At 41.3% G+C, this 26375-nt stretch overlaps 9 protein-coding genes across 9 annotated transcripts in view; 6 read left to right on the top strand and 3 right to left on the bottom strand.

Annotated features, from left to right (window-relative positions):
- The first annotated feature begins 143 nt into the window (after positions 1-143).
- On the top strand, positions 144-4339 carry LOC104804069 (protein STRUBBELIG-RECEPTOR FAMILY 1). Its single transcript, XM_010528222.1, has 16 exons — positions 144-513; positions 768-897; positions 969-1040; positions 1129-1194; positions 1281-1352; positions 1433-1504; positions 1592-1663; positions 1753-1818; positions 1908-1973; positions 2052-2422; positions 2503-2864; positions 2963-3237; positions 3342-3480; positions 3576-3712; positions 3806-3962; positions 4052-4339. Exons 1-16 carry the CDS (start codon positions 426-428, stop codon positions 4148-4150), a joined length of 2244 nt encoding a protein of 747 aa, XP_010526524.1. The 5' UTR covers positions 144-425; the 3' UTR covers positions 4151-4339.
- An 87-nt stretch (positions 4340-4426) lies between these two features.
- LOC104804068 (secretory carrier-associated membrane protein 1) lies at positions 4427-8074 on the top strand. Its single transcript, XM_010528221.2, has 13 exons — positions 4427-4720; positions 5344-5406; positions 5821-5922; positions 6010-6072; positions 6298-6331; positions 6409-6531; positions 6634-6696; positions 6777-6870; positions 7024-7069; positions 7159-7226; positions 7345-7393; positions 7465-7530; positions 7629-8074. Exons 1-13 carry the CDS (start codon positions 4667-4669, stop codon positions 7713-7715), a joined length of 912 nt encoding a protein of 303 aa, XP_010526523.1. The 5' UTR covers positions 4427-4666; the 3' UTR covers positions 7716-8074.
- On the top strand, positions 7998-24799 carry LOC104804533 (eukaryotic translation initiation factor 2 subunit beta-like). The gene is made up of 10 exons (XM_010528846.1): positions 7998-8061; positions 9515-9522; positions 22539-22647; positions 22754-22809; positions 22916-22970; positions 23047-23141; positions 23283-23428; positions 23547-23689; positions 23783-23868; positions 24500-24799. Exons 1-10 carry the CDS (start codon positions 7998-8000, stop codon positions 24569-24571), a joined length of 834 nt encoding a protein of 277 aa, XP_010527148.1. The 3' UTR covers positions 24572-24799.
- On the top strand, positions 9756-11498 carry LOC104804063 (protein ULTRAPETALA 1-like). Its single transcript, XM_010528216.2, has 3 exons — positions 9756-10184; positions 10717-11038; positions 11146-11498. The coding sequence occupies exons 1-3, from the start codon at positions 9974-9976 to the stop codon at positions 11321-11323; spliced, it is 711 nt and encodes a 236-aa protein (XP_010526518.1). The 5' UTR covers positions 9756-9973; the 3' UTR covers positions 11324-11498.
- On the bottom strand, positions 11588-12624 carry LOC104804064. Its single transcript, XM_010528217.2, has 4 exons — positions 12429-12624; positions 12082-12152; positions 11897-11989; positions 11588-11810 (listed from the first exon to the last, which is right to left on the bottom strand). The coding sequence occupies exons 1-4, from the start codon at positions 12535-12537 to the stop codon at positions 11784-11786; spliced, it is 300 nt and encodes a 99-aa protein (XP_010526519.1). The 5' UTR covers positions 12538-12624; the 3' UTR covers positions 11588-11783.
- On the bottom strand, positions 13726-15322 carry LOC104804065. Its single transcript, XM_010528218.1, has one exon. It carries the CDS (start codon positions 15158-15160, stop codon positions 13892-13894), a length of 1269 nt encoding a protein of 422 aa, XP_010526520.1. The 5' UTR covers positions 15161-15322; the 3' UTR covers positions 13726-13891.
- LOC104804066 lies at positions 15946-16571 on the bottom strand. The gene has a single exon (XM_010528219.1). The coding sequence runs from the start codon at positions 16472-16474 to the stop codon at positions 16229-16231; it is 246 nt and encodes an 81-aa protein (XP_010526521.1). The 5' UTR covers positions 16475-16571; the 3' UTR covers positions 15946-16228.
- Positions 19364-21502, top strand: LOC104804067 (clathrin light chain 1). The gene is made up of 3 exons (XM_010528220.2): positions 19364-19790; positions 20510-20663; positions 20765-21502. Exons 1-3 carry the CDS (start codon positions 19453-19455, stop codon positions 21227-21229), a joined length of 957 nt encoding a protein of 318 aa, XP_010526522.1. The 5' UTR covers positions 19364-19452; the 3' UTR covers positions 21230-21502.
- Positions 24800-25071: 272 nt separating the features above from the next.
- Positions 25072-26375, top strand: part of LOC104804061 — a 3221-nt gene continuing 1917 nt past the window's right edge. Inside the window, exon 1 of the mRNA XM_010528213.2 lies at positions 25072-26357. Within this exon, the coding sequence (XP_010526515.1) occupies positions 25744-26357 (614 nt within the window). The 5' untranslated portion in view covers positions 25072-25743. The remainder of the gene's footprint in view (positions 26358-26375) is intronic.

Below are 26375 nucleotides of genomic sequence, written 5' to 3'. Positions count from 1 at the left end.
CTTTTTTCCCCCTTTTTTTTTTTTTTTTTTTTTTTTTTGGTGCAAGAAACCAAAATTGCCAACTTTTATCGACATCAGTCATCGGATAATATAAAGGACGAACAAACTCTACTTTTCGACTTGTATATTAGCCAACTGACTGCATCGAATCTTAGCTCTTAAGTTTATGTTAGCTTTTTTTATGGTTCTTTTTTTTTTCAATTTTATTTTGAACAGATATTTGAAAACGATTCCGTCTCCTGCTCCAAATTGTCCCTTCATTATCTGCTGCCCTTTTCTTCTTCCTCTGTTTCAGTCTTGTTTCACGATTTTCATGCCCTTTTTCATTTCTAAGATTTGAGAGCCTTCTCTAAGTATAATTCGGACAATGTAATCTAGCATTGGAGTCCACGGGTAAGACAAGATCTGCTACAGAGAACAAGGCCATGGGTATCATCTTCTCTCTGGGTTTTCTCCTGTTTTCTTTGATCTCCGCTCCATGGCTGTCGGTTGCTCTCACTAACCCTGACGATGGTACTGTTCTCTTCCTTGCCCTTTTCTCCTCTAGCTTTGCTCTCTCTCTATCTCTCTCGGGGAATTGGAGGAGACTGGTGTATATCATCATGTACAATTGACCACTTTTATCTGCAATGGTCAAGTGTCTTAAAACCTATCAAGAATCACATGGTTCACGTTGTTATTCATTTCTTGCTTTTATCTGCGTTCTTGGCTTTGATTTTTTTTTTTTTTATGTATCTAACAACTCTACATGGATGTAATTGGTTCAGTGGCGGCCATCAGTGGCCTGTACCTTGCTCTAGGCTCACCCCTGCTTCCTGGTTGGGTTGCATCTGGGGGAGACCCTTGTGGCGAGGCATGGCAAGGCATACTTTGCAATGGTTCCGAGGTTCAAACCATGTAAGTCACCTCTTTCATCCGCTTCTACTTGCTGCTATTCGTCATTTCCATCTCCCTCTCTCTCATTTCAGAACTCTCAATGGCGCGAATCTTGGGGGAGAGCTCGGCCATGGCTTAGATATGTTCACCTCTATCGAGAAAATGTATTCCCTTTGACTCTTCAATGTGACTGTTGTGAAACATAACCTTGTTTTCTTGTTTTTTTTAGCGTAATCTTGGCGTTTCTTGCAGAGATTTAAGCAACAATCGCATTGGCGGAAGTATCCCTTCCACGTTGCCTGTTACCTTACAGAATTTGTATGTTCTTTTACTCCCAGGAAGCAAAAATCTGCTTAGATTTCAGTATCTCGCCATATGTATGAAAGTCTTTAAGCTCTGGGCAGGTTCCTTTCAGACAACAAGTTTACAGGAAGCATTCCAGAATCTCTTTCCTCCTTAAAATTGCTGGCAGATATGTAAGTCTGAGCCAACCTCTATCAAATGTTCTTGTAGAATGCACTGCTTGAGAGATCACCTTCCATTTCTGCCATTTCAGGTCCCTGAACAATAACCTTTTGTCTGGAGACATACCCGACGTCTTTCGAGATCTTGGCGGTCTGATCAATTTGTAGGCCTGCCTCTTTAAAAAACCAAGCTGTTAAGATCTTGTCCTATCGATTGACTTAAACTGAGAATCTTGCTTACATTTGTGTAGAGATTTGTCTAGCAACAATCTGACTGGGGTATTGCCTCCTTCCATGCAGAGCTTGTCCACTCTTACAACCTTGTACGTTTTCTGATCAGTTCCCCATGCATGCATATTCTGTTGAACATGTTCTTGCTGTAACTGCGAATTCTGAAATTCTCCTCTGGCAGACGTTTGCAGAACAATCAACTTTCAGGAAAACTCGACATTTTGCAGGACCTTCCGCTCAAGGATTTGTAAAGTTCTCATCCATTACGCCTTCTTCCGTCGTAAATCAACATCTATATTAGTTTATTTTGCTGATTCTTGTTTTCTTGCGGCGCAGGAATGTCGAGAACAACCTTTTCAATGGACCTATACCAGACCCGTTACTGGACATACCGAATTTCAAGTAAGTGCGAGAAGTTTTTTCCATTTCAAGAAAGTTCTGTTTCGTCGGCAACATATTTGTCTAAGTGTTTTGATGCAGAAAAGAAGGGAACCCTTTCAATCTCACCATTGCACCATCACCTGGACCTGAACCTGCGTCGCCAAAAAGTCCGCCTTCACCTGTGCGACCCTTTTTCAGACAGCCGTCCACCAACACGTCTTCTGGCCGTGGTCAGACACAGCCTCGATCACACGGAAGGCCTCCCCCTCCTCGGCCATCCTCACCAGAGGTGGCTGAAAAGCCAAAATCAGTTGCCTCTACAAGAATTGTCTGGATAACTATTGGTGGGGTTGTTTCCTTTATAGTTTTGGCACTGGCTTGTCTGCTTTGCTTTCCAAAGAGTATCAGAAGAAGAAAAGACAGCGATTCGATATGCAAAGCACCAAGGGAGAGCGAAAAACTCCATAAAGGTAAATATATATTCTGATTCTTGATCTTTAGATCTTAACAAAACCATCAATCACGTTTTTTAAACATTTTCTTGCACCAGTTTCAAAAGATTCAATGGTAAGACCAAAGGAGGTTGAGAGAATAGGAGGAGCTCCAAAGCTGCAGGGTGAGGCAGAGAGAAATATACAAAGTGCAAGAGCAATTCCCAGCCATGAGATAGACATGAGCTATTTCGATACAAATTTGATACCGCCACCTCCCCCACCACCTCCTCCTATCATCAAAAGGGTCACTGAAACTGATAAAGTTCCAACCACTGCTATGAACGATAGACCGTCAACATCTGTGAGGCGTTTCACCATTGCTTCTCTTCAACAGTACACAAATAGCTTTTCCCAGGAAAATCTTGTTGGGTCTGGCATTCTTGGCAGTGTCTACAGGGCAGAGCTCCATGGGGGAAAGGTAAAGGTTCTGTCTCTGGCCTTTGCATTCTCTCTTGATGTAGTCTTGCTCTTACCTTCTATTTTGTGTGTGTGGTTTCTTTCCTTTTTTGAGTATAGACACTTGCTGTGAAGAAATTGGACAAGAAGGCTTCAAATGATCAGGCAGATGAAGAATTCACCCGGCTAGTGAACAGTATAAACAGAATCCGGCACGCTAACGTTGTTCAACTTGTGGGTTACAGTGCCGAGCATGGTCAGCAGCTTCTGATCTACGAGTATTGCGGAAATGGTACACTTCAAGATTTGCTACATTCTGACGACGACAGGATGAAGATTAAACTTTCGTGGAGCTCCCGTGTTAGGATGGCACTAGACGTTGCCAAAGCTCTGGAGTATGTTCATGTTCTGTTCCATAACATCATCATTTAGTTTTTGAAATGAGATGTGCTCAGTTTTAGCAATTCTTGTGACATTTTACTATGTTTTCTTGGCCAAGGTATCTGCATGAGATCTGCGACCCGCCTGTTATTCACCGAAATCTCAAGTGTGCAAACATTCTCCTCGACGATGATCTTAACGTGCATGTCTCGGACTGTGGCCTGGCTCCGTTAATCTCCTCGGGTTCTGTGAGTCAGGTCAGTCAGACATCCTAATGGCATTTGAAGGAGACAACCACAGTTGCAGAGTTTCCAATATTTGATTATGTCCAAACTTGTTCATGTGTTTTCAGCTGTCTGGACATCTCTTAGCAGCATATGGATATCGAGCTCCGGAGTTTGAAAATGGGATATACACGTCGAAATGCGACGTGTACGGTTTTGGAGTAGTTATGTTAGAGCTCTTGACGGGTCGGAAGCCGTATGACAAGTGAGTGAGTCAGGGAGTTATGTCTTTGTTTGCTGCATCATTTGGTCCATAATCTGTTGTGAAATTAAAAAAGAGAACCCTTTTTTTCCGCAGGAACCGTAATCGGAATGAGCAGTTTCTGGTCCAATGGGCGATCCCCCAGCTCCATGATATCGATGCATTATCCGGAATGGTCGATCCATCTCTCAATGGCGAATATCCCGCTAAGTCTCTGTCACATTTTGCTGACATTATATCACGTTGCGTTCAGGTAAGAAGAGGCATTACAAAAAACAAGGCCACTTTCTTTATACATGTCCGATTCAACTGATTCCGTCCCTGAAACCTTTCTGTGAGCAGTCGGAACCAGAGTTCAGGCCGCCGATGTCCGAAGTCGTCCAGGACCTCTCCGACATGATACGAAGGGAGCATCGAAGAAACGGTTCAAACGGAGACTAGTTTTCTTTCAAAAGGTCGGATCATCTCGCCGGACATGGACATGCGAATGGCTCTGTTCCAAGCTGTAGTTGTCAGTCATTGTATTATTCCTTCCGATTGTTTTTTTGTGATCATCTTTATTTGTTCAATTTTTAAGCGTAAAATGAGAATATATATATATATATAGAAAAAGAGTATCTTTCTGCTGTATGAGACCCTCGGACCCAGGTGGAGACTTTCCTTATACGCGTGAGTCATGACCGTGAATTGAATTTATAAATCTATTGAGAGTTTCATCGTCTTATCCTCACGCGCCAAACGTTCCCAATTCAGTTTCTCATCCATTTTCCTGAGAACCAAACGTAACCGAGAAAACAGTTCCTCGCTACCAGTGACCCTCGACGAATTGCCTTATTCACTGTCAGCACTCTCGGCCGCGTCGCAAATCTAGTTTTTGTTTTTCTTTTCGGCTGCTTTTCCTTTCTTTCCAACGCGAATTTCCAGATCTGACTATATTGGATCTGCTGTTACGATTCAATGTCTCGCTACGACTCTAATCCGTTTGAAGAGGACGAGGTCAATCCCTTCGCGGTAAGATTTAGGGTTTGATATGATTCTAGTTCTCGGGTCTGTGATGTGGATTCGTTTGGGATCCTTTTCAACAACTTGGTTTTTTTTTTTTTTTTTTTTTTTTTTTGCTTCTGCTTTCGTTCAATCTCTATCAGATCTGCTTCTTCCGATTCCGATTTCCTCGTCCGCTTGGCAACTGGTGTAGCTTTTGTAATTTTTTAGATCGAATTTCGGTGTAGAGGGTGATATGAATGCGGTTATTAAGATGGTCAGCAAGACGGTGGGATTCGTTTTTTGTTGGTTCGGAAAGAAGACAGTTTTTTTTTAATCATGGATGCTATGACGTTTGCCTGAGCTTGGTTCATCGCTTCGATTGCCCTCTATTGGGCGACATTTTGGATCCATATGGTTATTGGCTTAGGAGTTGGAAACTGCGGATTTAGAATCTGTTGGAATTGCAGAGTTTGATAAAGGTTTCGAAATGCAATTGTGACAAGTTTCTAAAGGGCTCGTCTTTCTAGGGTAATCAATGATTATTAGAGACCAAAGTTATGCGTGAATGATGATCAATGTAATGCCGCCCCTTTGAGTTTCTAGTTGATTCATTTCTGTTGACCAAATCTTACATGGTTCATCAATTTCAGGACCAAAGTAACAAAAAGGGGACAGGGCAGTCAAATTTTGGTGGAGGTGCCTTTTTTATGCCTGTATGTTGTTTTAATCTCTGGAAACTTTTATTTTCGTTTACAGAAATTGGAGTCAATTAATTACAAAATGTACAAACTGCAAATAGCAATTATAACATCACTTAATTGTAAAGAACCTGCGACAATGTGATGATTGTTGAAACTTCTGTGATGATCCATGTTCTCTTTTTCTTTTCCTGGATGCTGCAAGAGTTTTGGCTCCCAGTTGTTACTCATCATGTGTTCACCACCTTGATGTTAGTTAGTTCATGTCAGTTGAACTAAAAATTTTCCATATTTCCATCACTGTGTCTTTACGAGGGCCTGTAAAAACATTGAATTGAAAACATCGTTCCTCCACTTCAGAAGTTATGACTCCGTTCCAAGGTGCTAATTGATAGGGTTTTTTATTGTTAAATTGTTTTGAACTTCCAGAATTCTGGAACTGTTCCTCCTGCAACATCAAAGCTTTCCCCTCTTCCACCTGAACCATATGATCGTGGTGCCACAATTGATATTCCTCTTGACTCTGGGAAGGTTTTACTCCGAATCCAATTGATATTCGAACTGCCTAGTATATCTTACAATTCTCTCTGTGCAAAATTGACTATTTCCATCTTCTAGGATGTGAAAGCTAAGGAGAAAGATCTTCAGGCAAAAGAGGCTGAACTGAAGAGGCGGGAGCAGGTATTTTCATGTGTGCTTGGATCAGGCCTACTTATGTCTGACAATTCTGATATCACTTATAAACATAGTTGTTTTCATTTGGCTCAAACCCTCAGTTTTGTTAACATTGAATTGTATCTTATTTAGTCTCCAACTTATCTAATCGGCAAAAACTTGTCCGTTAGTAACTGACTTCCCAAGTATATGTCTATGTGGTTTATGAGTATTGCTCTGTTTGTTTTTCAGGAACTAAAACGCAGAGAAGATGCAATAGCAAAAGGTATTTTCATCACTTTTATTTGTGGCAACTCGATATGTGTTTCCATGCAAAAGCTCATATCATCTTCCTTTACACAGCTGGGATCGTGATAGAGGAAAAAAATTGGCCTCCATTTTTTCCTCTCATTCATCATGACATTGCAAATGAGATACCTATCCACCTGCAGCGGATCCAATATGTTGCGTTCACCTCATTGTTGGGTACGTTCATTTGATTTCTCCTTCTCTAACACAAAGCTTCACAGTTAGGAAAAAAGGGGGGTTTATTGAGTATGGCCAACTCTATTTGTGTATGTTTTGTAGGTCTTGTGGTGTGTCTGTTATGGAACATTGTTGCTGTTACCACTGCATGGATTAAGGGAGAAGGTTGGTCTTGGAGCCTAACCCGTTTGCCAACTTGGCCTTGTATATTACGTTAATATGTTCACTCGTGTATTCTGCTGTAGGTCCAACAATATGGTTTCTTGCTATTATTTATTTCATATCTGGGGTTCCTGGAGCTTATGTTATGTGGTATCGGCCTCTTTACCGTGCCATGAGGTATGTCCTATGCATCCATGCCTTTTCAGATGTGACTTTGGGGTAGTAGTTCCCTTGCATTGTACTTGTGATCCGTTGGTTTTCCCCAAAGCATCGCAAGATATCCTAGAAATTCGTTTACTGGTTACATGAGAGTATTGGCCTATTCTGCAGGACTGACAGCGCTCTGAAGTTTAGCTGGTTTTTCTTGTCGTATCTGGTGAGTACTTCATCATCTTTCCTGATGCTTCTTGGGTAATATCTGCAAAACGAGTAAAAACCCTAAGCATAACTTGCCAATGAATGCAGTTCCACATCGGATTTTGTGTATTTGCTGCGGTTGCTCCACCAATCATCTTCAAGGGCAAGTCGCTCACGTAAGTGTTTCGAAACCAATGATGGCAATGAATTAACTTGGCAGTGGAATGCGATATATCATCTTCAGTCACTACCATAATTTTGACTCCAATTGGCCCATGTTGATTGATGTCACAGGGGTATCTTGCCTGCCATTGACGTCTTGAGCGGGAATGCCTTAGTTGGGGTAAGTTTAGAATTAGGTGACACTATTAGAGGGTTTGGTGGTTAGTCTTCTAACTGTCTGGAAACATGCAGATCTTCTACTTCATAGGCTTTGGTTTCTTCTGTCTGGAGTCACTGATCAGTATCTGGGTTATTCAGGTTCCACAATCAGACCCCCTCTTTCTGTTTGAATGTCATTTCTTGGTTGATCTGTGACAAAGCTGATTATATATGTGTGTGGGCGTGTCTGTGTGCAGCAAGTGTACATGTACTTCCGAGGAAGTGGGAAAGCAGCGGAGATGAAGCGTGAGGGGGTGAGAAGGACAATGATGGCTGCGCTATGACATGATGATAATCAACATTCATACATATAAAAAAAAAGGCATACGTGAGGGTATCATGGCTCTTTTTTTGTTGGGTTTGGTTGTCGGAATGAGAGTGGCAGTGGGTGTGAGGGGTGGGCCTTGCCTTGCGGGAGTTGGACCATCGTTACGTTCGTTCGTTCATTCACATTGGGAATTGGAGATAGTGTGTGTGATTTGATTTCCTACACATTAAGTTTTAGACTCTACTTACACACACACACACACACACATATATATATATGCATGGTTGCTGTTCGGATTATGTCTTACTTCTCCGAAGCTAGGATAACCGAGAACAATGTAACTCTTGACCATTATTCCAGAGGTTTACAGCAACATCTATGCTAACATTTCATTAGAATCACGTGTTTATAACCCTGAACAGAAATGATCATCGAAAAGGATACCATAGAAAGGAAACGGGCCTACATGGTGTCAAGTTTGGTAGCTAATGAAAAACAAAATCTTGATTAAAGGGACGAGACGGATGCCATTTTTGAGTAGGAGTGACGAGTGAGGGTTGTGGTGGGTCTGTGCCATGTTCGACCTACGGAGAAACCATTATATATGGATAGACATAGCACAAGCCGGGAGTAGGAAAAGGGTTTATCACAACTAAATGCAGACAACTGCATAGACGTTTGAATAAAACGTTTAAAATATCCTTAAAATTTGTAAAAATACTAATATATATCTCATTGGCGATTTTGTTTAGTATTGTGATTTGAGTTTATTTTTTATATTATATTTTTTTTACAAAAATATAATAATATCACAAAATTATATAATTTTTAGATTTAGTAATAATTATTTTATATATTTATTTGATATAAAGTTACTTTTTATTATAAAATAAATTAAATTAATGAAAAATATATTTAAAATTTATATTTAATTATTTTATAAATTTAGTAAATAGTTTTTGTCAAATGTTAATAAAAAATTAATTATAATTAAATTTAAAAAATATTTTAAAATTAGATTTTTTTTTTATAATTTATATTAAATCGCAATCGCAATCATAATCAACCATTTAATTCTAATTACAACCAACCACAATCGACATCAAAAGAACCACAACTTATCAATCATTTAGTATTAACCGTCCTCTAGAAAAGTTATGAAATCGCAACAACCCCCCTAATTATGAGAATATGTAAGTTACAATATCATAAAACACACACACGCAATAATGTTGGGGGGAATTCTATGCCACACCATTAGAAGAGAAGCTAATGAGAATGGAACCAGAAATTGGGTCCGGTTTATAAAACTCATCGCTTTAATGACACATCAATTTCGGCCCTTCTGGCCTCACTCCACCAACTTGTTTCTTGCATTCATCATCCCCTTCTCTCTTTCTTTAATACCATATATATTGTTCTATTAGAGGTAGTGAGAAAAAAGAGAAGGCGTAACATGAATTCGAGGGGGAGAGAGAGGGAAACTAAGAATAGCATAGCATTGGGGTGCGACCGCTGTGGAGGGCACCTGGCTACACTCCGCACGTATAGTAATATTGGATTCTTAAAGATGGAATAGGAATATTTATTCGTTTTTTTTTTAATTATTTAAGCCAATTGGCGAGGAGCGAATCGCAAGTGGCACGACGACCGATGAACTAGGAAGAAAGGCAAACACCCCATTAACAAAAAAAAAAGAAAGGCAAACACCCTTCGAGAGAGAGAGAGTTTTGTGCTCAAACAAAAAAAAAACATGGGAAAAAATAGAAAACAGAGGGAAGAGAGGAGGAGAGAGAAAGGGTTTAGGGTTTTTAGGACCTGAAGTCTGAAACTGAAACCCAAAAGCAGAGATCAAATCCTAAAACTTGTGTCTTGTCATGCTTCTCTCTCTCCTCCTCCCATTATATATATATATATATAAATACGGGCGTATATATATGGGCGTATTCTTTTAGAGTAAATAATAATAATAATAATGCATATTTATTCACACTTCCAATGCCCCACGACTCTTGTTTTTCTTGGCCAGCTAATTTCACATAAAACAGAATCGCCTCCACACCCAAAGTGCTCTCTTTTCTCTCTCTTCTTTGGAAAAGCTGAAAGCTTTGGATTTTTGGCGACTTAGATCTCTCCCCCGACGAGATTTCTTTTGAGATGCGTGCTCCTTTAGGGCTTTTCTGGCTCCTCCCTTTTATACCCCTAAACGAGGCCGTTCCTTCTCCCCCTCCCTCTCCCTTGTACGCTTAATATTACAGATCCGGAGAGAGAGATATGGCGGATGGGAGAGAGAGACAATGTGGGTCGACACTGTTTAGCGCAGATGAGCTCAGAGAGATAAGTGGGGTCAAAATAGGGGGAGATCACGTGGAAGTTATGTGTGGTTGTACAAGCCACCGATATGGCGATGCTGTTGGCAGACTTAAGGTTTTCTCTAACGGCGATCTCGAAATCACCTGCGAATGCACTCCCGGCTGCGACGAAGGTCCTCTCTCTCTCTCTCTCTCTCTCTACAAAACCACGTCTCTAAAGGCTTTGCCAGAATGGGTTTTTGATATATGTGCATGTTGCATGTGAGTGTGAGATTGACGACGTCGATGCCTCTCTCTCTCTCTCTCTCACTCTCTCTCTCTCTCTCCCCTTCAAGATGTTTTGCCTCGGGTGCTACTGCCTTTTCATTCTCTTCAGTTTCAGGAAAGATTTATACAAACAAACCAAGAGAGACCGACCTAAGCTTCCTTTGATAATGTCCTTGATCACCTTCTCTAGTTTTCCCCTCTCCTTTTTTAATAGCATTCATCTTCACACTGTCTCTTGGCTATGATAGATTATATATGTCATGAAGGTGTGTAGACGAACGAGAAAGTTCATGCTGTATGTTTATGTCTGGTTCTTGATGCCCATCACCAGATTTTAATGGGTTTGTGTATGTATTTACCCCTTTGCCGAGATGGAAGATTTTCTGCCACATGATATGCCTCGAGGGGTCCTTCACATATTTTTAGTATTGGTTGTAGACAAGTTAACTCCGGCTGCGTTCGAGAAGCATTCGGGGAGAGAGACGGCAAGAAAATGGAAAAACAACGTGTGGGTGATCGAAGGTGGCAAGAAGATTCCTCTTTCAAAGACAGCATTGCTCAGATACTACAACAAAGCATCATCAAAGAACAACTCAAATGGTTCAGACAGATGCAATGGCACCCATAGAGATGAGTTCGTTCAGTGCCGCAGATGCCGAAAGGAGAGAAGGTTCAGGTTGCGGACCAGAGAAGAGTGCCGTTTGCACCATGATGCACTGGCCGATCCAAATTGGCAATGCTCTGATTTCCCGTATGACAAGTACGTACGCGCTTATAGAGTGGGCGTATTTTTACTTTCAGATAATAAGCTGAATGTGATATATTATGATCCCAATGTTATGGTTTTATGAAAAAATAATGGTGAAGGATAAGGTGCGAGGAGGAGGAAGAGAGAGGGAGCAGGAAAGTGTATAGAGGATGCAAGCGTTTGCCGACATGCAAAGGATGCACATCATGCGTTTGCTTCGGCTGCCATTTCTGCCGTTTCTCGGACTGCAGCTGCCAGACTTGCCTCGACTTCACGACCAATTCCTCCAAAGCTTGAGCCTTTGAAACTGAGGGCTTATTACCTTTTCTTCCTAATTCTGTGTTTATGTCCTCTGCTCGTTATTCTTGAGCTGCTGTTAGGACAGTAAAGAAAGAGAGAGAAAATGAAAACCAGATGAGGAAGACAGAGGATTTTCCTTGAATCCATACAAGCCTCTTTTGGAAGAAGATTAGATCATGAGCCATGCATTATTGAGGATATGATCATATGATCAAAGCCCATGCTTTCAAGAATCACCTGTTTTGGTTTTGGACAATAAAATCTCCCCAAAAAAAAGGTGAAAATGCATATTATTTCCAAGCAAAACAAATGGTAATTTGCCTCTTCCCTTGATACAAAACCATTAGCCAAGCAAAGATTAACTGAGATTCAGACTGCTGGAACAAGAACAAATGCAACAGAAACAGAGAGCCCCCAACCGGTGAAGCATCTTCCCTCCTGTAAACATCAATCAAATTCACTGGGTGGCCTCCTCCAGAGGTTTCTGTAAAGATTTAAGAAGAATTAGAGAGCAAAAGAAGCTGATCAGGCGAAGTAAATCATCGACTATACGACGGATAAAGGAGGTACCTCTCCTTTGTTGTTGCTGCCTTTGCCTCCGGTAAAGAACTTGTATCCGCCATAAAAGAGCAAGCCCCAACCGGAAAGCGAAATAAGCACAAACTGCACAATCATAAATCACAGCTCCATGAATGAAATCTGTCTTGTCCAAAATGATAATTCTAACGAGTAGGAGGAGAATGAGGCAAAGTTACATGTTCCTCTTTCCACTGAGCAGGGTTCATGGGTTCTTGCCAGAAGTTGACCTTGGGAGGCCCATGGTGATCTGCATAATGCCCAAAACCCCAAATTGTTCAATGGCACATTTCGATTTAAGATACATCTTACAGTGGCGATTTCGAGGAACGGGAGAAACAAAACAACAAAATTTAGCACATCAAACACGAGATATCTGGGTAAAGTTTTAATTGTTCATATTGTACGCCAAGATATAGTACGAACACGATCTGACAAATATGAGATGCGGAAAACGACATGTACAGACGAAATGTATTCCAAGAGAATTGACAGATGCGATAAATGAGAGAGAGAGAAAGAGTACCGGCGGCGCCGGCGAGACCACGGTGCTGAGCAATAGAGGGAGCTCCGGCTAGAATCCGACGAGATGGGATCTGAGCGATGCTCATTGCTCGGCGAGCGAAGGACGCCATCGACCTTGAAACCTGCAGCTGATTTAGGGTTTTCCTCGAGGATCTGAGGGTCTTCGCAGTTCTCCGGAGACGATGATGCAGCAAAGCAAAGGTGGAATAAGCCCAAGCAACTGATGAGTTGATAGAAAATTCTGCCTTTCTGAGAACAAACGGCGTCGTACTACACAACCCTCCTCCTCTACCAGAGGCTCCCCCTCCAGTTTTTCCATTCAACCAATAAACCTCCTCAGAATAAAACGACATCGTGTTTTGAATTGGACCAGTTTCTTTCTTCACATGAAAAAGCGACAGTATCTACGGATTTCATAGGCCCATATAAGATATATTTAGGCTTGGGCCCATTGAGGAACGCTGTAATCGTAAGGCTAGGGTTTCTGACTGAGAGACACCTTGCGCACATATAAGAGGAGGAGGAGCCGAAACCATGGATGCCACTCTTCATAATTTTAGGTTTTGCAAACTGGGGTTTGAGTTTGAGTTTGAGTTTTTTTCTTTCTTTCCAGATTGCCTCACCACACCTTTAGCCTGGTTTCGATGATGGATGAAATCAAAGGCTAGTCATAGAGGCATACATTACATTCTGGGCGGTGTCATAACGTGGAGGCTATAATTCCTTTTTTCAGTGTTTAGCCTCTAAATTCATCCGCTACATTCTCTCTCTGTTCATCAAGTCGCAAGCTTTTCGTAATGATCTTTACCTGATTTCGTTTATTTATCGAAACCAGTCACCATTGGTTGATTCTGGTGAAATGGGCAATGAGGGTTTTTGTTGACTGATGATACAAGAAGCTGTTTCTTCACTTGCGGAATACTTGTGTTCATCTTCTTGATTTACTCCCCACTGACAGGGTAAAATCTATCGTTTAAAATTTGACGAGAAAAGATATGTGCTTTACTTTTAATCGACTGTAGAAATCCCCAAGTTTCGGAATCCTAATTGAATTGAGCATTGTGCTCTCCCCAAACTCGGCATCTCCTTTTGAACGTACTTTCACGGATTCCTTCCTTTCTGCAGCAGACAGAAATGTCCTCTTACTTCACAGCCGCATCTGTTTTCAGATAGCGTTGGTCACAGTCGTGGCTATCTTGGTTAATAACTATGATCCGACTGAATCTGATATAAGATCGAACTGAATTCAAATTCAATCCAATCCCCATATAACCGAAACGAATTCGAAATGCGAACCATTGGCCAAACAAAATATAGTAAACGTTTATTATTCTTGAATTTTCAGCAATTGCCATTACATGGATCAATAAGGACCCAATGCTCTATATGGCCAGGCCAGCTCTATATGGACACAAATTTCTTACCCAATTCCCATGTAAACATCATGTCATATTTCATTCAAGTTCAGTCCTCACCCTCGAACCTCAGAGACTGGGAAAAGGCGAAGTAGCGCTCTTTGCCTTCCATTTCCGCAACCCTCTTGGCTGCACCCGAATCACGGGGGCTCTCGGCTGTGAGACGAAGCGTCCTGATCCTTGGCAGCTCCTTCCCCACTGGAGTCTCCTCACTCTTGTAAACAACCACTTGGCTTGGAATCTCCCATCTTCTCTTCACTCTGCTCTCGCTCTTCACATTCTCTTCTTTCTCGTCTGAAGCCCTTCTCTTCTCCGACCTGTTCTTATACTCCACTTCGTTCTCTGGCAATGAACGTTTCCGTGCATCTTTCTCACCGGCCACCGTTTTGCTTATCTGATTGTATTTGCTGGCCACCATTCTTCCTGGTTTCAACGGTTTCTTCAAACCGACCGACTTTTCTCCGTCTTTGAACAGCCTCTTGGGCTGAATGCTTGACAGAATCCCTTCTTCTTTCTTCACCGGTCGCTTAGATCCCACTGTTGTCGCTGCTTGCTTCTTAACTGCACCAACCTCCAATGCTGCTTTGCGAGATCTCGGGCTGAGACTCAGACTCGTTCGTTCCCTCCCTTTCGGCACGACTTTGCCTTCGTCAATGTCCGGAAGCTTCCAGAAACACGACTTGCGACGATTCTGCGCCGACTGTAGTGGAGTCGCCGTTTCGGTTTTGGTTTTGACTGAGAAAATCTCCGCAGGTCCTAGGCTAACGCCTCTGCGATTGATCTTCGACTTCGCGCTGGGAAACAAAGCATCTGCTATGTCGTGATGATTCTTGACTGTCTTTTTCTGCGGCTCCATGAACTTCGCTGGCACGATTCTTCCCCTGAGGGAAATGTTTCTGGCCGTTTGCTCGGCCTTCTGGAGGCGGAGCGAGTCCAGTCTAGCCGACAAGCGGTTGATCTGCTTTTCTACTTCCTCGATCTCCGCATCAATGTTTCGATCTTCCCGCTTTTTATGCTGATCCGTGCAGTGCATGATCGTCACGGTCTTCGCTTTTGCTGAAGGAGCTTCAAAACCGACCTTCGGTGGCTTCTCTTGGACGTTAATGGAGGACTGGAGCGAAGAGAAGACGGAAGGCGGAATATAATTCTCCTTGCTACAATCAGAATCGAATGACTCGTGGACGCAATCGGGAGGAAGATTAGGCCAGCAAGTCCTGATGGCGTAAGAATCCTCGGAATCTCCATTGTCAAAGGCGGCGTTGTTCCAGATCTGGAGCTCCGGCGCGTTTAACTCTTCTCGAAGTTCAATTGCACTCATTTTCAGAGAGATCTTATCTTCGTATCGGAGAAAATACTTGAAAATTAGGGTTCTGGAATAGCGTATGGGAGAGAAAGGAAGGAAGAGTGATGAAGAAGAGGGAGGGAGAGGAGGAGGTGTATTTCTTGGGAATTATTTGACCGTTGGGGATAGGAGAGACGTTATGGAGCCTACACGCTCCCACCCCGTTTTATTACTTTTCAAATGAGTTGAAAACTCCAACTGAATCAGAGTCACTTAGTAGTGGGTCGGTGAAATGAAGTTACGTGTCCATACGGAACTCGTCTTTCTTAATTCGAGCCCTATATTTTGGGCCTATTGGGCCCATGACAAAGCTCCGGCCCACGCTCGTTAGATACGCTGCTTTTTAAACAAGAAGTTAAAATATAAATATATTTTTTAAAACGTCTGAAAGAATATAATGTAATATTAATGGTTATTAGATTTGAAATGTAAATAATCCGATCATTCGGAGGCATAATCTTTTAAATCGTAAACTTTATCTTATAAGTGATGTTAGGTTTCACTAAATAAACCTTCAAAAAGATTCAAGGGTGTTTTGGTGCACGTATATTCGACAGGAAAGTTTATCATCATATATTTTTATGTGTTGTGGTGCTTGCATAAGAAAACAAAATTGACCTAATGACAGGCCTCCTGCTTTTTTATTATTATAATTGGCCCGTACCCAATGACACGTCTAATCGGATAATGACATTTGATTATCTTAGAAACTTTTTTCCCTATTTAATTAAAACCCAAATTTAAATATTTATTTGTTAAAGTTAAATATTAATATACGGAGCTCAATTATTGCGGTGCGATGGATTACAGAAATCCACTTTGGAGTTCTCAATCACTGGCAAAATGGGTTTTGATAAAATGGATCAGACAGACGAGGCTCCAAAGCTTCTTTCCTTCTTTTGATGATCATCTACCATTTACAGGAAAACTCAAAACTATTCACAGTTTTCAGCTACAAATCTGACTCGGTCTGATCTCCCGATTCGTTTGTCTACGGAACGCAGCACAGATACAAACAACGGATCATCGATCTAACATCAGAAATTAGCCTTGGCCCCAGCAGTTGAGGTACATGACATGCCGGAACGATTCGTCCGGCGAAGAAGAAAACTGACGCCGGGGATCTTCTCCGGTGAGATCGTCGACGGGTAGAGGTTGGAGATCGGAGGAGAGTCTCCTCTGGAGACGGTTGGCGGAGCTCAGGCCGGCTTTCCATTTGCCGCCATGATCGCCGTGGCTCTGCATCACCGCCACCGTCGCCGCCATCCATACCTTGTTCAAGTAACTCATTTTTCTAAAATCCGATCGAATGTTTGGAATTCAGAGATGCGAATGAATCTGTGAAGAAGAAGAAGAGTGAATTTCCGGGGGAGACGAGGGGAAAGTGGGTGGGGGGTATTTAAAGAAGACAGAAATGAGGGATGGGTGAGGGGTAAAATCGGGAATTAAATAAACCACGAAATACCAAAACCACGGGTTATCGGGTCACGGTTTTGTTTTGAAGGCGGACTTGACGATAATTTGATATTCTCGTCTCCCGCTTTTAAACGACCGAATCTTTTATTTGTTTTGTAGAGGGTAATCCAAGATGGGTTCAAAATTTGGAAAACAGTAGTTCGTGTATCTATTTTACCGTTTTGTCATTCATATTTGAACTTTTATTTATTTATTTTGTACATATTATATTTCAACACGATTCAAAACTAATATAAATCAACAAACTAAATCGATGAAAACAATAAGGAAAATGAATTAATTATTTATTAGTGAGATAGCTATAATAATTGGGTTATGTATATTTTTTTTAATACGATTGAATAGACAGATAAAAATAGATACATAGTATATTTTAGAATAGTCATTTTGATTATTAATCGAGAATTGAATAAGATATAATTTTAATCGAATTTAATCTTATATAAAATTAAATAGTTATAATTTTTTTATCTAAAAAAATTGAAATCGAATCAAAACTAACTGATTTAAAAAATAAAAAATGATATTTTTTAAAAAAAATGAGATTTAAAAAGATTCACGAACTAAACTAAAATTTATTTGAAAACTAAATAATTATAATTTTTCTATAATCGAATGCAAATATAATCAAATCGAATCGAAAGCTAAAATAATCAGTCATAATTAATTTATTTGTTTATAAAGGTCATGATGGGTGAAGTGAAAATGAGGATGGATGCAATGAACGATATGAGATATTGGGGAGAAAATGAAATAGAAATACGGGGGAGAGAAAGGGTGGATGAGTAGCGGGTAAGATGGAGACATGTGGCCCCTTACCCTTATCCTCAGACTCGATGAGTCATCCCATTGTGCAGAGTGTGGACCGCTCGTGGGTCCCATCTTTTGTCTTTTTCTCTTCCTTTTTCGCTCTTTTGGAATGTAATGAAATTTATTTATAAATAAAATTTTGTCTTCTTATATCTTTTTTATACATCGAAATGAGAGACTCGAACAGTAATTGATCCTCAATTTTCTAGCTGAGTTGAGGTAAATTTCAGATAAATAATGAAATATTAATTTAGTTATTTAAAAACTGTAGTATGTTAATAAGTTCATAATATACATATATTAACAAATTCTGGACATAAAATGTTAATTTGGTAAGGTGCGTGGAGTGGAGGTGGCGATCACGTGGGGAAGGAAGACCGAGGCATTTGGGGTGAGATTTTAAGCCGCTCACGAGTGGACGTATACAAACACCCGTAGGTTGTCGGGTACTCGGTTTCCTCGGTGTTCATGTCACCAAAACTTAATAAAAATTATATACAAAGCAGTTGTAATAAGTAGGATGTCAAATTATTCCCGAGATCCGAAGTTCGGTCCGATCTAGTCCGAAAATTAGCAGATTTCGAGTCCAAATTTACCAGTCCAAAAAAATCGAGTTCTCACGTCAAACTCGATTCAGATTTCGGGTCCGAGTCGGACTGTTCCGAAAACCCGATATTTTTTTTTAAAAAAAAAAGAATTACAAAGGTCAGTCCAGTCTAGATCAGTCCGATCCGAGCTCAGAATATATAGGATTGCGTTTCAGACTTAACTAAATAGACCCGAAAAAAATCAAACCAATCCGAATCTGAACCCAAAATCTTCGGGCTAAATGTAGGATCTGGCTCGATTAACACCTCTAGTAAAAAGATTATGTTTTACATATTTTGTTATCACTATATTACCAAAATTTAGATAAAAATTTATTGTGATCATCTAATACCTTGTATTCTATGAAAATATAACGTTTTTCTACGAAATCTTGTTAAGTTAATACTTCTCATTTTTTTTTCCAATAACCATGAGATTCACTAGACTTTCAATCCGCTTAATCCTCTAGACTCGGAGTTAATCTTTAATCACGCAATTAATTGCGTCAACTCTTCTCTACTAATGGAATCAAATTCAAGACTTTGACGTGATTTTATCACCTCTCAAACAATATATCACTTTCTAGTGGATAACCCAATTATTATACTTATCTCACTACATGGCGTTTCTACATTTTTTCTATATCGATTGTTGTAACTTTTTTTTTTGTAACTTACGAAGTCCATGTAAAAGGAACATGAGCTCGGACAATAAAATCTAATATGTTTTGTGACTGCTCTATTTCGTATTAACGGAATTCAGAACTTATCTCGTTCTTCTTCAGCCTAATCCCAACTAGAAAATCATATGTACATGTGAAGGTATATCCCTTCATATCATCGGTCTCATTTGGGTTCAACACCTATATACTTTTTACCGTACCATTCAAATTCAAATGCGATTACTATGGCAAGTCGAAAGCGAAAAATATACGTATCTAAAATTGGGTGGTTCAACCGGTAAGGAAGGAAAGAAAGTTTCTTCCCAATCCGAATTCGTATTCTCACTTAAAGAACGATATTCATATAAACTTCTCCAGTTTCAAATATATAATTGGATTAAAGATTTGGTTAACTTTATCTTATAAAAAACATATATATATATATACACACACGTGACTGAACAACAGTTGCCAATTTGTGAGGAGAAAACTGAACCCTCAAGGGCGAAAAATGTTGACTTTTCTCGAAGCGTTTTGAGAAATAACCATGTTGACTTGATCAAATTGTTTAATGCAGAGCAGATCTGAAAGCCCAACTCAGAACGCTGCCGTTTTACCCCCTCGATTCGTTTTGTTTGTTCCTCCCTATTTCTTTCTTAGAAATCAAACCAACGATTAAAAAAAGTTTCGGACGTAAATCTCTGATCTCAGAAAGACTAAAAATCGACGAAGAATGGCGGCGTTCGACGATGGAGATTTCCCGGCTCAGACCCATTCCCCGACGGATCAGCCGCCGTTCCACGATGAATCGTATATGGGGATGGGCTACGACAATTTCGCCAATCCGCCTCCACCTCCTCCCGCCATCAATGGCGACGGAGCGTACGGATCTGAGCATCCTTTGTCTCCCGATGGCTATGGAGAGTACGCGTCGCCTTTCGATTCGTCTGTGATGGATGCCAATGGCAACGGCAACGGCGGCGGCGATGCGGTCTTCGCTTCCGACGGCCCGATTCTCCCAGATCCAAATGAGATGCGGGAGGAGGGTTTCAAGCGCCGCGAGTGGCGCCGGTTAGTTTTTTCTTCTTGACTTGGATATCTTTTTTCCTATTACGAAAGATGGCTAGATCTCTGCTTGCGATTATGGTAGATAACTAGATCGTGGTATCTTATTCATGAAATCTTTGAAACTTCCATTTATGTTATATAGGCATCAATATACCTGGCGTTGGTTCATGAGTTAACATATTTGGTTTTTCCATAGTTTGATGTGGTCGGATCGTGATCGCTAATGGCTTAATGCACCTCTCTCCTCGAGATTTTGGAGGTCATTGCTGTAAATCCTGTTGATTGATTCGCAATCAAAGAATCCGAACTAGGTCTCCTTTGTTTGATCGGAATCCAATTACAAAGAACAGCGATTCTCTTCTGTGGTCTAATTTCTGATCCTCGACTGTGATCCCGATTTAGAAACAAGTTTTTTGATTTTGGGTTAGTCTGTCGATCTTAGTTTGGGATCAGCTCTCTGAGTTGTCAAACTCAGATTAGGATTACTATGGCTTTCATTAGTAGTCTGGTCGTCTACTCCTATGGTTTCTTCATCGTTCAGGGACAAACCTGCTTTCATCTTTTCATACTTCTCACAATGGGAATGTACCTAGAACCAGTTCTTTTCTGCTTGTTCTGGCTGTATATGAAGATTCTGAGTCAGACATGAATGTCTTGTTCAGCGCGTGTAACTAAATCTAAATCTAGATAACCGGTCTCATTCTGACATTAAATGGGTGCAGTCAAAATGCAATTCACTTAGAGGAGAAGGAAAAGAAAGAGAAGGAGATGCGGAATCAGATCATAGCTGAAGCAGAGGAATACAAGAAAGCTTTCTACGAGAAGAGGGATGAGAACATCAAGACCAACAAGGCTAACAACCGTGAAAGGGAGAAGGTAATAGTAATTACCATTAGCCTCCCTCTCTTGGTCCAAAGCGTCATCGCTTTTCTGATCTTATCCTCTGTGTTTGGAAACCGGGTCTGTTTTTTATGCAGATTAACTTGGCGAACCAAGAGAAATTTCACAAAGAGGTGGACAAGCATTATTGGAAAGCAATAGCGGAGCTGATTCCACGTGAGGTTCCAAACATCGAGAAGCGGAGAGGGAAAAAGGATGCAGAGAAGAAACCATCGGTGTTGGTGATTCAGGGTCCTAAACCTGGAAAACCTACCGATCTTTCGAGAATGAGGCAGATCTTCCTGAAGCTCAAGACCAATCCTCCACCGCACATGATGCCACCTCCTCCTTCCAAAGATGGTAAGGACGGTAAGGATGCTAAAGGCGGAAAAGATGGCAAGGACGGGAAGGATGGGAAACCTGTGGACCCAAAGGCAGTAGCGGGGGACAAACCTGCTTCACCTGGGAAAGATGCTGTAGCTGAGACGGCAAAGCCTGTGTCAGGCGAGGTGGAGAAACCTGCAGCCGAGGCTGAGGGTGGAGCCGCTGCCTCAGCGGAGTGAACAAAAAAGGGTCCCCGAGAATTCCGTTTGGCTGATTGATTCCATTCCATTGAAGCGATTTTATAATCTTGTGTTCTAATAACCTTCGCTTCCGAGAAATAAGAAGACCTGCTCTGCTCTGCTCTCATGGATGCCTTTGTTCCCGATTTTCGATTATATGTTTATGTTTCTACTGAATTTTCGACGATAGGGTTGTTAGTTCCACTTGTTTTGTTTCTTCTCAAAATGGTACACGCCTGTATTTTGTTTGTAATCCCATTTGCGTTTTCTTTTTTTGTTTTGAAAAAAAAATTCGCGAGTTGCAGTCGTGCCACGGTCGCTGCCGATGGACCAGGTAAAGTACCGAAACAAAAGTGGTCAGTTAGATGGTCCGATCAATATGGGCCAAGGTCGAAGCAGTAGCAGCCGGTGACTGCCCTTCTGGAACATATGGAAATTGCCTGAGTCCGACACGTGTCTCTTTGCGAGCTGCGACGGAGGTAATAGCTCCCGCAATGTAGCTGTGCGCCATCAGTAAAGCAACAGTGTCTGCTTTGCAAGCCTTAATTTTATAATAGATGGATGGAGTGTGATCAAAATTAAATATTATTGAGACGTACCTGAAAGGGCCGATCTGACCATTAGAATGGGCTTTAACCCAAACAAAAAAGTAATCGCTCATATAGGCCGGTATTAAAAATGGGTCGTCACCTGGGTGACGAAGTCGTGTGCGCTTTAAAGTCTTAGGGTTTGTGTCCTCTCTCCATCGAATCACCCCCTCCTTCTTCTTGCCTCCCCCCGCCGTCTAATCACTCCCACCCTCTCTCTCTCTCGCCAGAAGGTACAACCTCTATCTCTCTCTCTCTCTCTCTCATTTCTCAGTGTATTGACCCTCCTCACCTCGTCCGTCGTTGTTCGTTGGCGATTGTGATGTTGTTCGTCTTGTTTCGTTGATAGGACAGGATATCAGTTCAATCATGAATGAGAGTCCAGATTTTGTGAACTCGTTTTTGCGTTCTTTTTGTTTGATATTCCAAGATTTCTTCCAATCATTTGCTGCTGTTTATTCGTAACTTTTTAGCTATATAATTAGGGTTTACCTTATGTTTCTGGCAAATATTTCATCTCTATCAGATGTGCTGAATACTATCCTGTTTCTTCCAGGACTTTCTTCTAATCGTTCATAGGCATTTACTGCTTAGTGTTTCTTCTGCGTGGCAACATGGCCGAAGAACCTAATGACACGAGGGAAGAAGGTTCAGCAATGGTTGTTTCGTGATCAATTGTACTATGGTTCGCATGGTTTATTGATGGTTATGTTTTATGACAGGTTGCCCCCTTTGATCCAACAAAGAAAAAGAAGAAGAAGAAAGTGGCAATTCAGGATCCTATTGATGACTCGGCAGAGCCATCGGCTGAGAAAGCTGATTCATTGGCAGGTCTGTATGCTTTAATATGTCAGCTTCTGCAACTTGTTGAACAGTGATCTGTGTCTTTATTGGTTTTTATCTCTGTAAATTCCTTGTCTGAATTCTTTGACTGCAGTCGGTGATGGTCTTGAAAGCACATTTGCTGGTATGAAGAAGAAGAAAAAGAAGCCAGTGAGTTCTGTTTAACATTTAATGCACACTTGATTATCAAATATCCACACTTGATTGATTATGGTTCCTGGAACAATGCCGTACAACTGTTTGATTTGGTTCTCAGGTTGAACCAAGCTCATTAAACGAGGAAAGTGGCGAGGCTGGAGAAGATATGGATGGTGCAACCAAACAGTCTCTCTGCTAAAGCTTTTCTTTTTATACCCTATTTGGGATCTTATTGACAGTTTCTTGCAGACCATGGTATTGATGAGGAAGAGGGCGATGGTATAGACCTTCAGCAGCAGCGTTACCCCTGGGAAGGAAGTGATCGTGATTATGAGTATGAGGAGGTGAATATATAAATGTTATCTTCTATACCCCACCAGTGTTTATCAATATGTTATTTTCTGGGAATGGCTTCGTCTTGATCTAATGCTACCTTTACTTTCTTCCCTCTTCTTGGTTTTGTCTTATTGGGACCATTCATGCAGCTTCTTGGCAGGGTTTTCAATATTCTTCGTGAGAATAACCCTGAGCTTGCGGGAGATAGGCGTCGTACTGTGATGAGGCCGCCTCAAGTTCTCCGTGAGGGTACAAAGAAAACTGTGTTTGTAAATTTCATGGACCTTTGCAAGACGTAAGATGGACCCATGTTTTCCTCTGTAAACTTCCGTTATTCTTAAACCATAGTGATTACTTGTTCTTTGGCACACATAGTGATGCGTTTTAATGAATGTTTGCCATGCAAAACACAGGATGCATCGCCAACCGGATCATGTCATGGCTTTCTTGCTTGCCGAGCTGGGTACAAGTGGTTCTCTCGATGGGCAGCAAAGGTTAGTTGTTAAGGGAAGATTTGCCCCCAAGAACTTTGAAGGAATTTTGCGGCGATATGTCAGTAAGTACATTTTCTCTTAGTCTCAAATTCCATTTTCTCGTTTAACGAAGAGATATTTTTTCTAATGTTATACCTTTCTTTGGATACTTTCAGATGAGTACGTCATTTGCCTTGGTTGCAAGAGCCCAGACACACTTCTTTCTAAGGAGAATCGTCTCTTCTTTCTGAGATGTGAGAAGGTAAACTTCATGCCTTTCGTTCTCTCTCTCGCCTTCAATGCATTTATTTTAACTTCGAAGAAATTTCTGTCTGAAGGCCTATGATGATTGCAAAATTGCCTACATTGTCGGATTCTAATGATGAAGATAATTCTTTTTTACTGAGGCCTACTGCAATTCGTCATTGTGTTTTCTTTATGCATCGAAAAGAGAAAGCCTGTTTTTCGTTCATCTGTTGTGTTTTTTAGATGGGGCCGGTGATGATTGAACAGTTGCCTACATTGTTTGATCTAGCAGTGAAATAGACACTTACAACCATTCTGAGGCCCGAAACTCGGTTTGCTTGGGAATGCTTTACCTTTTCTGTTTCATCATTGCTGGTTCCTTGAACCATAGACAGGCCTATGACGATTAAAACATTGCCTACATTGTCTGATAGACTAGTGATAGTGACACGAAAACTTATTCCGAGGCCTATTGCTTTCCTTCCTTAAAGCATTGGTTATTGCATTGACTGATAAAAAAAATTTCTTCTGAATCCGCCTCATGAATTACACACCCGTTTCCTCTTTTGCGTATGCTTTTGTTTTACTGATTTATTATGTATCGTTGTGAACAAGTATGAGAACAAAGGGGTTGTGTGATATTGCAGTGTGGATCAGGACGATCGGTGGCGCCGATCAAAGCTGGTTTCGTTGCTCGTGTGGGTCGGAGGAAAACATAATATACTCGGTTGTTGGAGTGTGTCTTCTGAAGAGGAGTTTCCTGTCCTTGCTTTTTGTTGCTGCTTGTCCTGAGTATTTCACAGAGCTTTTTCAGCACATTGCGCAAAAACATTTGTGGTATAAACAAATATATAACCTGGCGCAGTCGAACAATTTCGGTGTGGGGTCTTGTTTGGTATCCAGAAAATTCACGGGTTTAAATTGGATGATAGAGAAAGTTAGGGGTCGATTTGGAAAGTGAAGAGTTTCTAATGCGTCGCCGTTCACCCCCCATCCTCAACAGCTGGCAGTTTGCTTACGTAATAAATTAACTGAGACCTTTATTTTAAGTTTATCCGGACGGTATCTCCCTCCGCAGATATTCGGATCTCCAGTGAATAGGTTTCCGTCATAATAAATCGCGACAACAGATCTCCGCCCTCCATTACTGGATAATCTGTATCCAACGGTTCACAATTCACGCACACCTTTTATTGAAATACAATAATTAGTTTCACCATCCCATCTTGTTCTTCACAAGCCTCTCGAATTTCGGTCGCACCTTCTTCTTCGCTCTGGAAAAAATTTCCGTGGGTTTCTCGTCGTTTCTTCTCCATTTCTCGTGCCGTCAATTGGCTTCGGATAGAGGTTATTGTGTGCGTTTTCGCTTGCAACGCATAGAAATGACGGCGGTGCTCTCGCGCTCGTCTCTGGGTCTTCGTCGTTCCATGGCTCGCGCTGATCTCTTCGACGGTGTACCGAATAAACGATTTCCCAATAGTCCTATACCTCAGACCCCGCGAATATGCAGAAACAGGTTCTGTTGAGAAACTCTTCTCTCCTGAGTCGTCGCCCCTTTCTTTTTCCTTACACCTGAATTTCCAAGATCGAATTTCGTCTGGTGTAGTTTTCTTTAGGTTTGTGTCCTTTTCCGGAGGAGATAGTGTCTGGAATTTCGCGGTTCATCGTTGTAAAGAAATTCAGATTTCGACAGAAGCGTTTCTCGAATGTTCTCGTGGAACTTGAGCTCCTTGGTGGTTTGGTCTCTGATTAGAAATTATAGGTTTTAAGTTGTAGTTCTACCATCTTTTGTGGAGTTACCAGAACTCTGCTTTAACTTTTCGAGTTCTCTGATCCTAATCAGAAAAAAACTAGTAAAATTCGAGTCAGAATTTCCGTAATTCTTGGTGGAATGGCTGAGAGAAGAGAGTTAGGGCATCCAAAAACTGCCTGTAGCTTGAAGGAGCAATTAGCAAGAACCACTCTGCAGACTGTGAGGTCACAAGGGCACACATATGTTGAGCTCCGTGAGGATGGGAAGCGGTTCATATTCTTCTGCACGTTGTGCCTCGCTCCTTGCTACAGCGATGCCGTTCTACTGGGTCACTTGAATGGAAACCTTCATAAGGAGAGATTATCATGTGCTAAGATCACGCTTCTTGGACCAAATCCGTGGCCTTTTAATGATGGTGTCCTTTTCTTTGACAATACAATTAGGAACGAGAAAAATCAGTCGGTCTCTGACTGCGAGCAAAAGTCGGGCTTGTTGGAGCAATGCAGCGAGAATGACAAGTTTGCTATTGTCAAGTATGAAGAGAATGTGAGAACTGGTTCAGATGGGAAAGATCTACAAGTTGTGATGGAGTCTAATAAAGAATCTATTGATGGTGCTGATTGTCTGGTAATTTCTGGCCTGCTGATCAAGGAGAGAACCGTTGATCTGGAAGCAAGGTTCATAGGTGTTGGGCAGCTAGCTGCTAGGCTGTCTGAGAAAGAAGGAAGCCCTACTCAGATCGTCAAAATATGGTGTGAGTGGTTAGGGGA

Source organism: Tarenaya hassleriana, unplaced genomic scaffold, assembly GCF_000463585.1.
Source record: "Tarenaya hassleriana unplaced genomic scaffold, ASM46358v1 Cleome9, whole genome shotgun sequence".
In the NCBI taxonomy this organism is placed as follows: domain Eukaryota; kingdom Viridiplantae; phylum Streptophyta; class Magnoliopsida; order Brassicales; family Cleomaceae; genus Tarenaya; species Tarenaya hassleriana.
The sequence above is the reverse complement of the archived record's forward strand: the minus strand, read 5'-3'. Positions and strand labels throughout refer to the sequence as shown.

Coding starts and splice junctions, on each gene's coding strand:
- LOC104804064 (XM_010528217.2), bottom strand. CDS start 12,537: ATGGCGTCCTTCGCTCGCCGAGCAATGAGCATCGCTCAGATCCCATCT. Junction 12,153..12,428: donor TGGTCTCGCCGGCGCCGCCG/GTACTCTTTCTC, acceptor GGCATTATGCAG/ATCACCATGGGCCTCCCAAG. Junction 11,990..12,081: donor CTCAGTGGAAAGAGGAACAT/GTAACTTTGCCT, acceptor ATGATTGTGCAG/TTTGTGCTTATTTCGCTTTC.
- LOC104804069 (XM_010528222.1), top strand. CDS start 426: ATGGGTATCATCTTCTCTCTGGGTTTTCTCCTGTTTTCTTTGATCTCC. Junction 1,353..1,432: donor TTAAAATTGCTGGCAGATAT/GTAAGTCTGAGC, acceptor CTGCCATTTCAG/GTCCCTGAACAATAACCTTT. Junction 1,505..1,591: donor CTTGGCGGTCTGATCAATTT/GTAGGCCTGCCT, acceptor ACATTTGTGTAG/AGATTTGTCTAGCAACAATC.
- LOC104804067 (XM_010528220.2), top strand. CDS start 19,453: ATGGCGGCGTTCGACGATGGAGATTTCCCGGCTCAGACCCATTCCCCG. Junction 19,791..20,509: donor AAGCGCCGCGAGTGGCGCCG/GTTAGTTTTTTC, acceptor AAATGGGTGCAG/TCAAAATGCAATTCACTTAG. Junction 20,664..20,764: donor ACAACCGTGAAAGGGAGAAG/GTAATAGTAATT, acceptor TTTTTTATGCAG/ATTAACTTGGCGAACCAAGA.
- LOC104804533 (XM_010528846.1), top strand. CDS start 7,998: ATGTCTTACTTCTCCGAAGCTAGGATAACCGAGAACAATGTAACTCTT. Junction 22,810..22,915: donor AGAAGAAGAAAAAGAAGCCA/GTGAGTTCTGTT, acceptor TTTGGTTCTCAG/GTTGAACCAAGCTCATTAAA. Junction 23,429..23,546: donor TTCATGGACCTTTGCAAGAC/GTAAGATGGACC, acceptor TGCAAAACACAG/GATGCATCGCCAACCGGATC.
- LOC104804066 (XM_010528219.1), bottom strand. CDS start 16,474: ATGAGTTACTTGAACAAGGTATGGATGGCGGCGACGGTGGCGGTGATG.
- LOC104804068 (XM_010528221.2), top strand. CDS start 4,667: ATGTCTCGCTACGACTCTAATCCGTTTGAAGAGGACGAGGTCAATCCC. Junction 6,073..6,297: donor AACTGAAGAGGCGGGAGCAG/GTATTTTCATGT, acceptor TTTGTTTTTCAG/GAACTAAAACGCAGAGAAGA. Junction 7,070..7,158: donor GGTTTTTCTTGTCGTATCTG/GTGAGTACTTCA, acceptor CAATGAATGCAG/TTCCACATCGGATTTTGTGT.
- LOC104804063 (XM_010528216.2), top strand. CDS start 9,974: ATGGCGGATGGGAGAGAGAGACAATGTGGGTCGACACTGTTTAGCGCA. Junction 10,185..10,716: donor CACTCCCGGCTGCGACGAAG/GTCCTCTCTCTC, acceptor TATTGGTTGTAG/ACAAGTTAACTCCGGCTGCG. Junction 11,039..11,145: donor TCTGATTTCCCGTATGACAA/GTACGTACGCGC, acceptor ATAATGGTGAAG/GATAAGGTGCGAGGAGGAGG.
- LOC104804065 (XM_010528218.1), bottom strand. CDS start 15,160: ATGAGTGCAATTGAACTTCGAGAAGAGTTAAACGCGCCGGAGCTCCAG.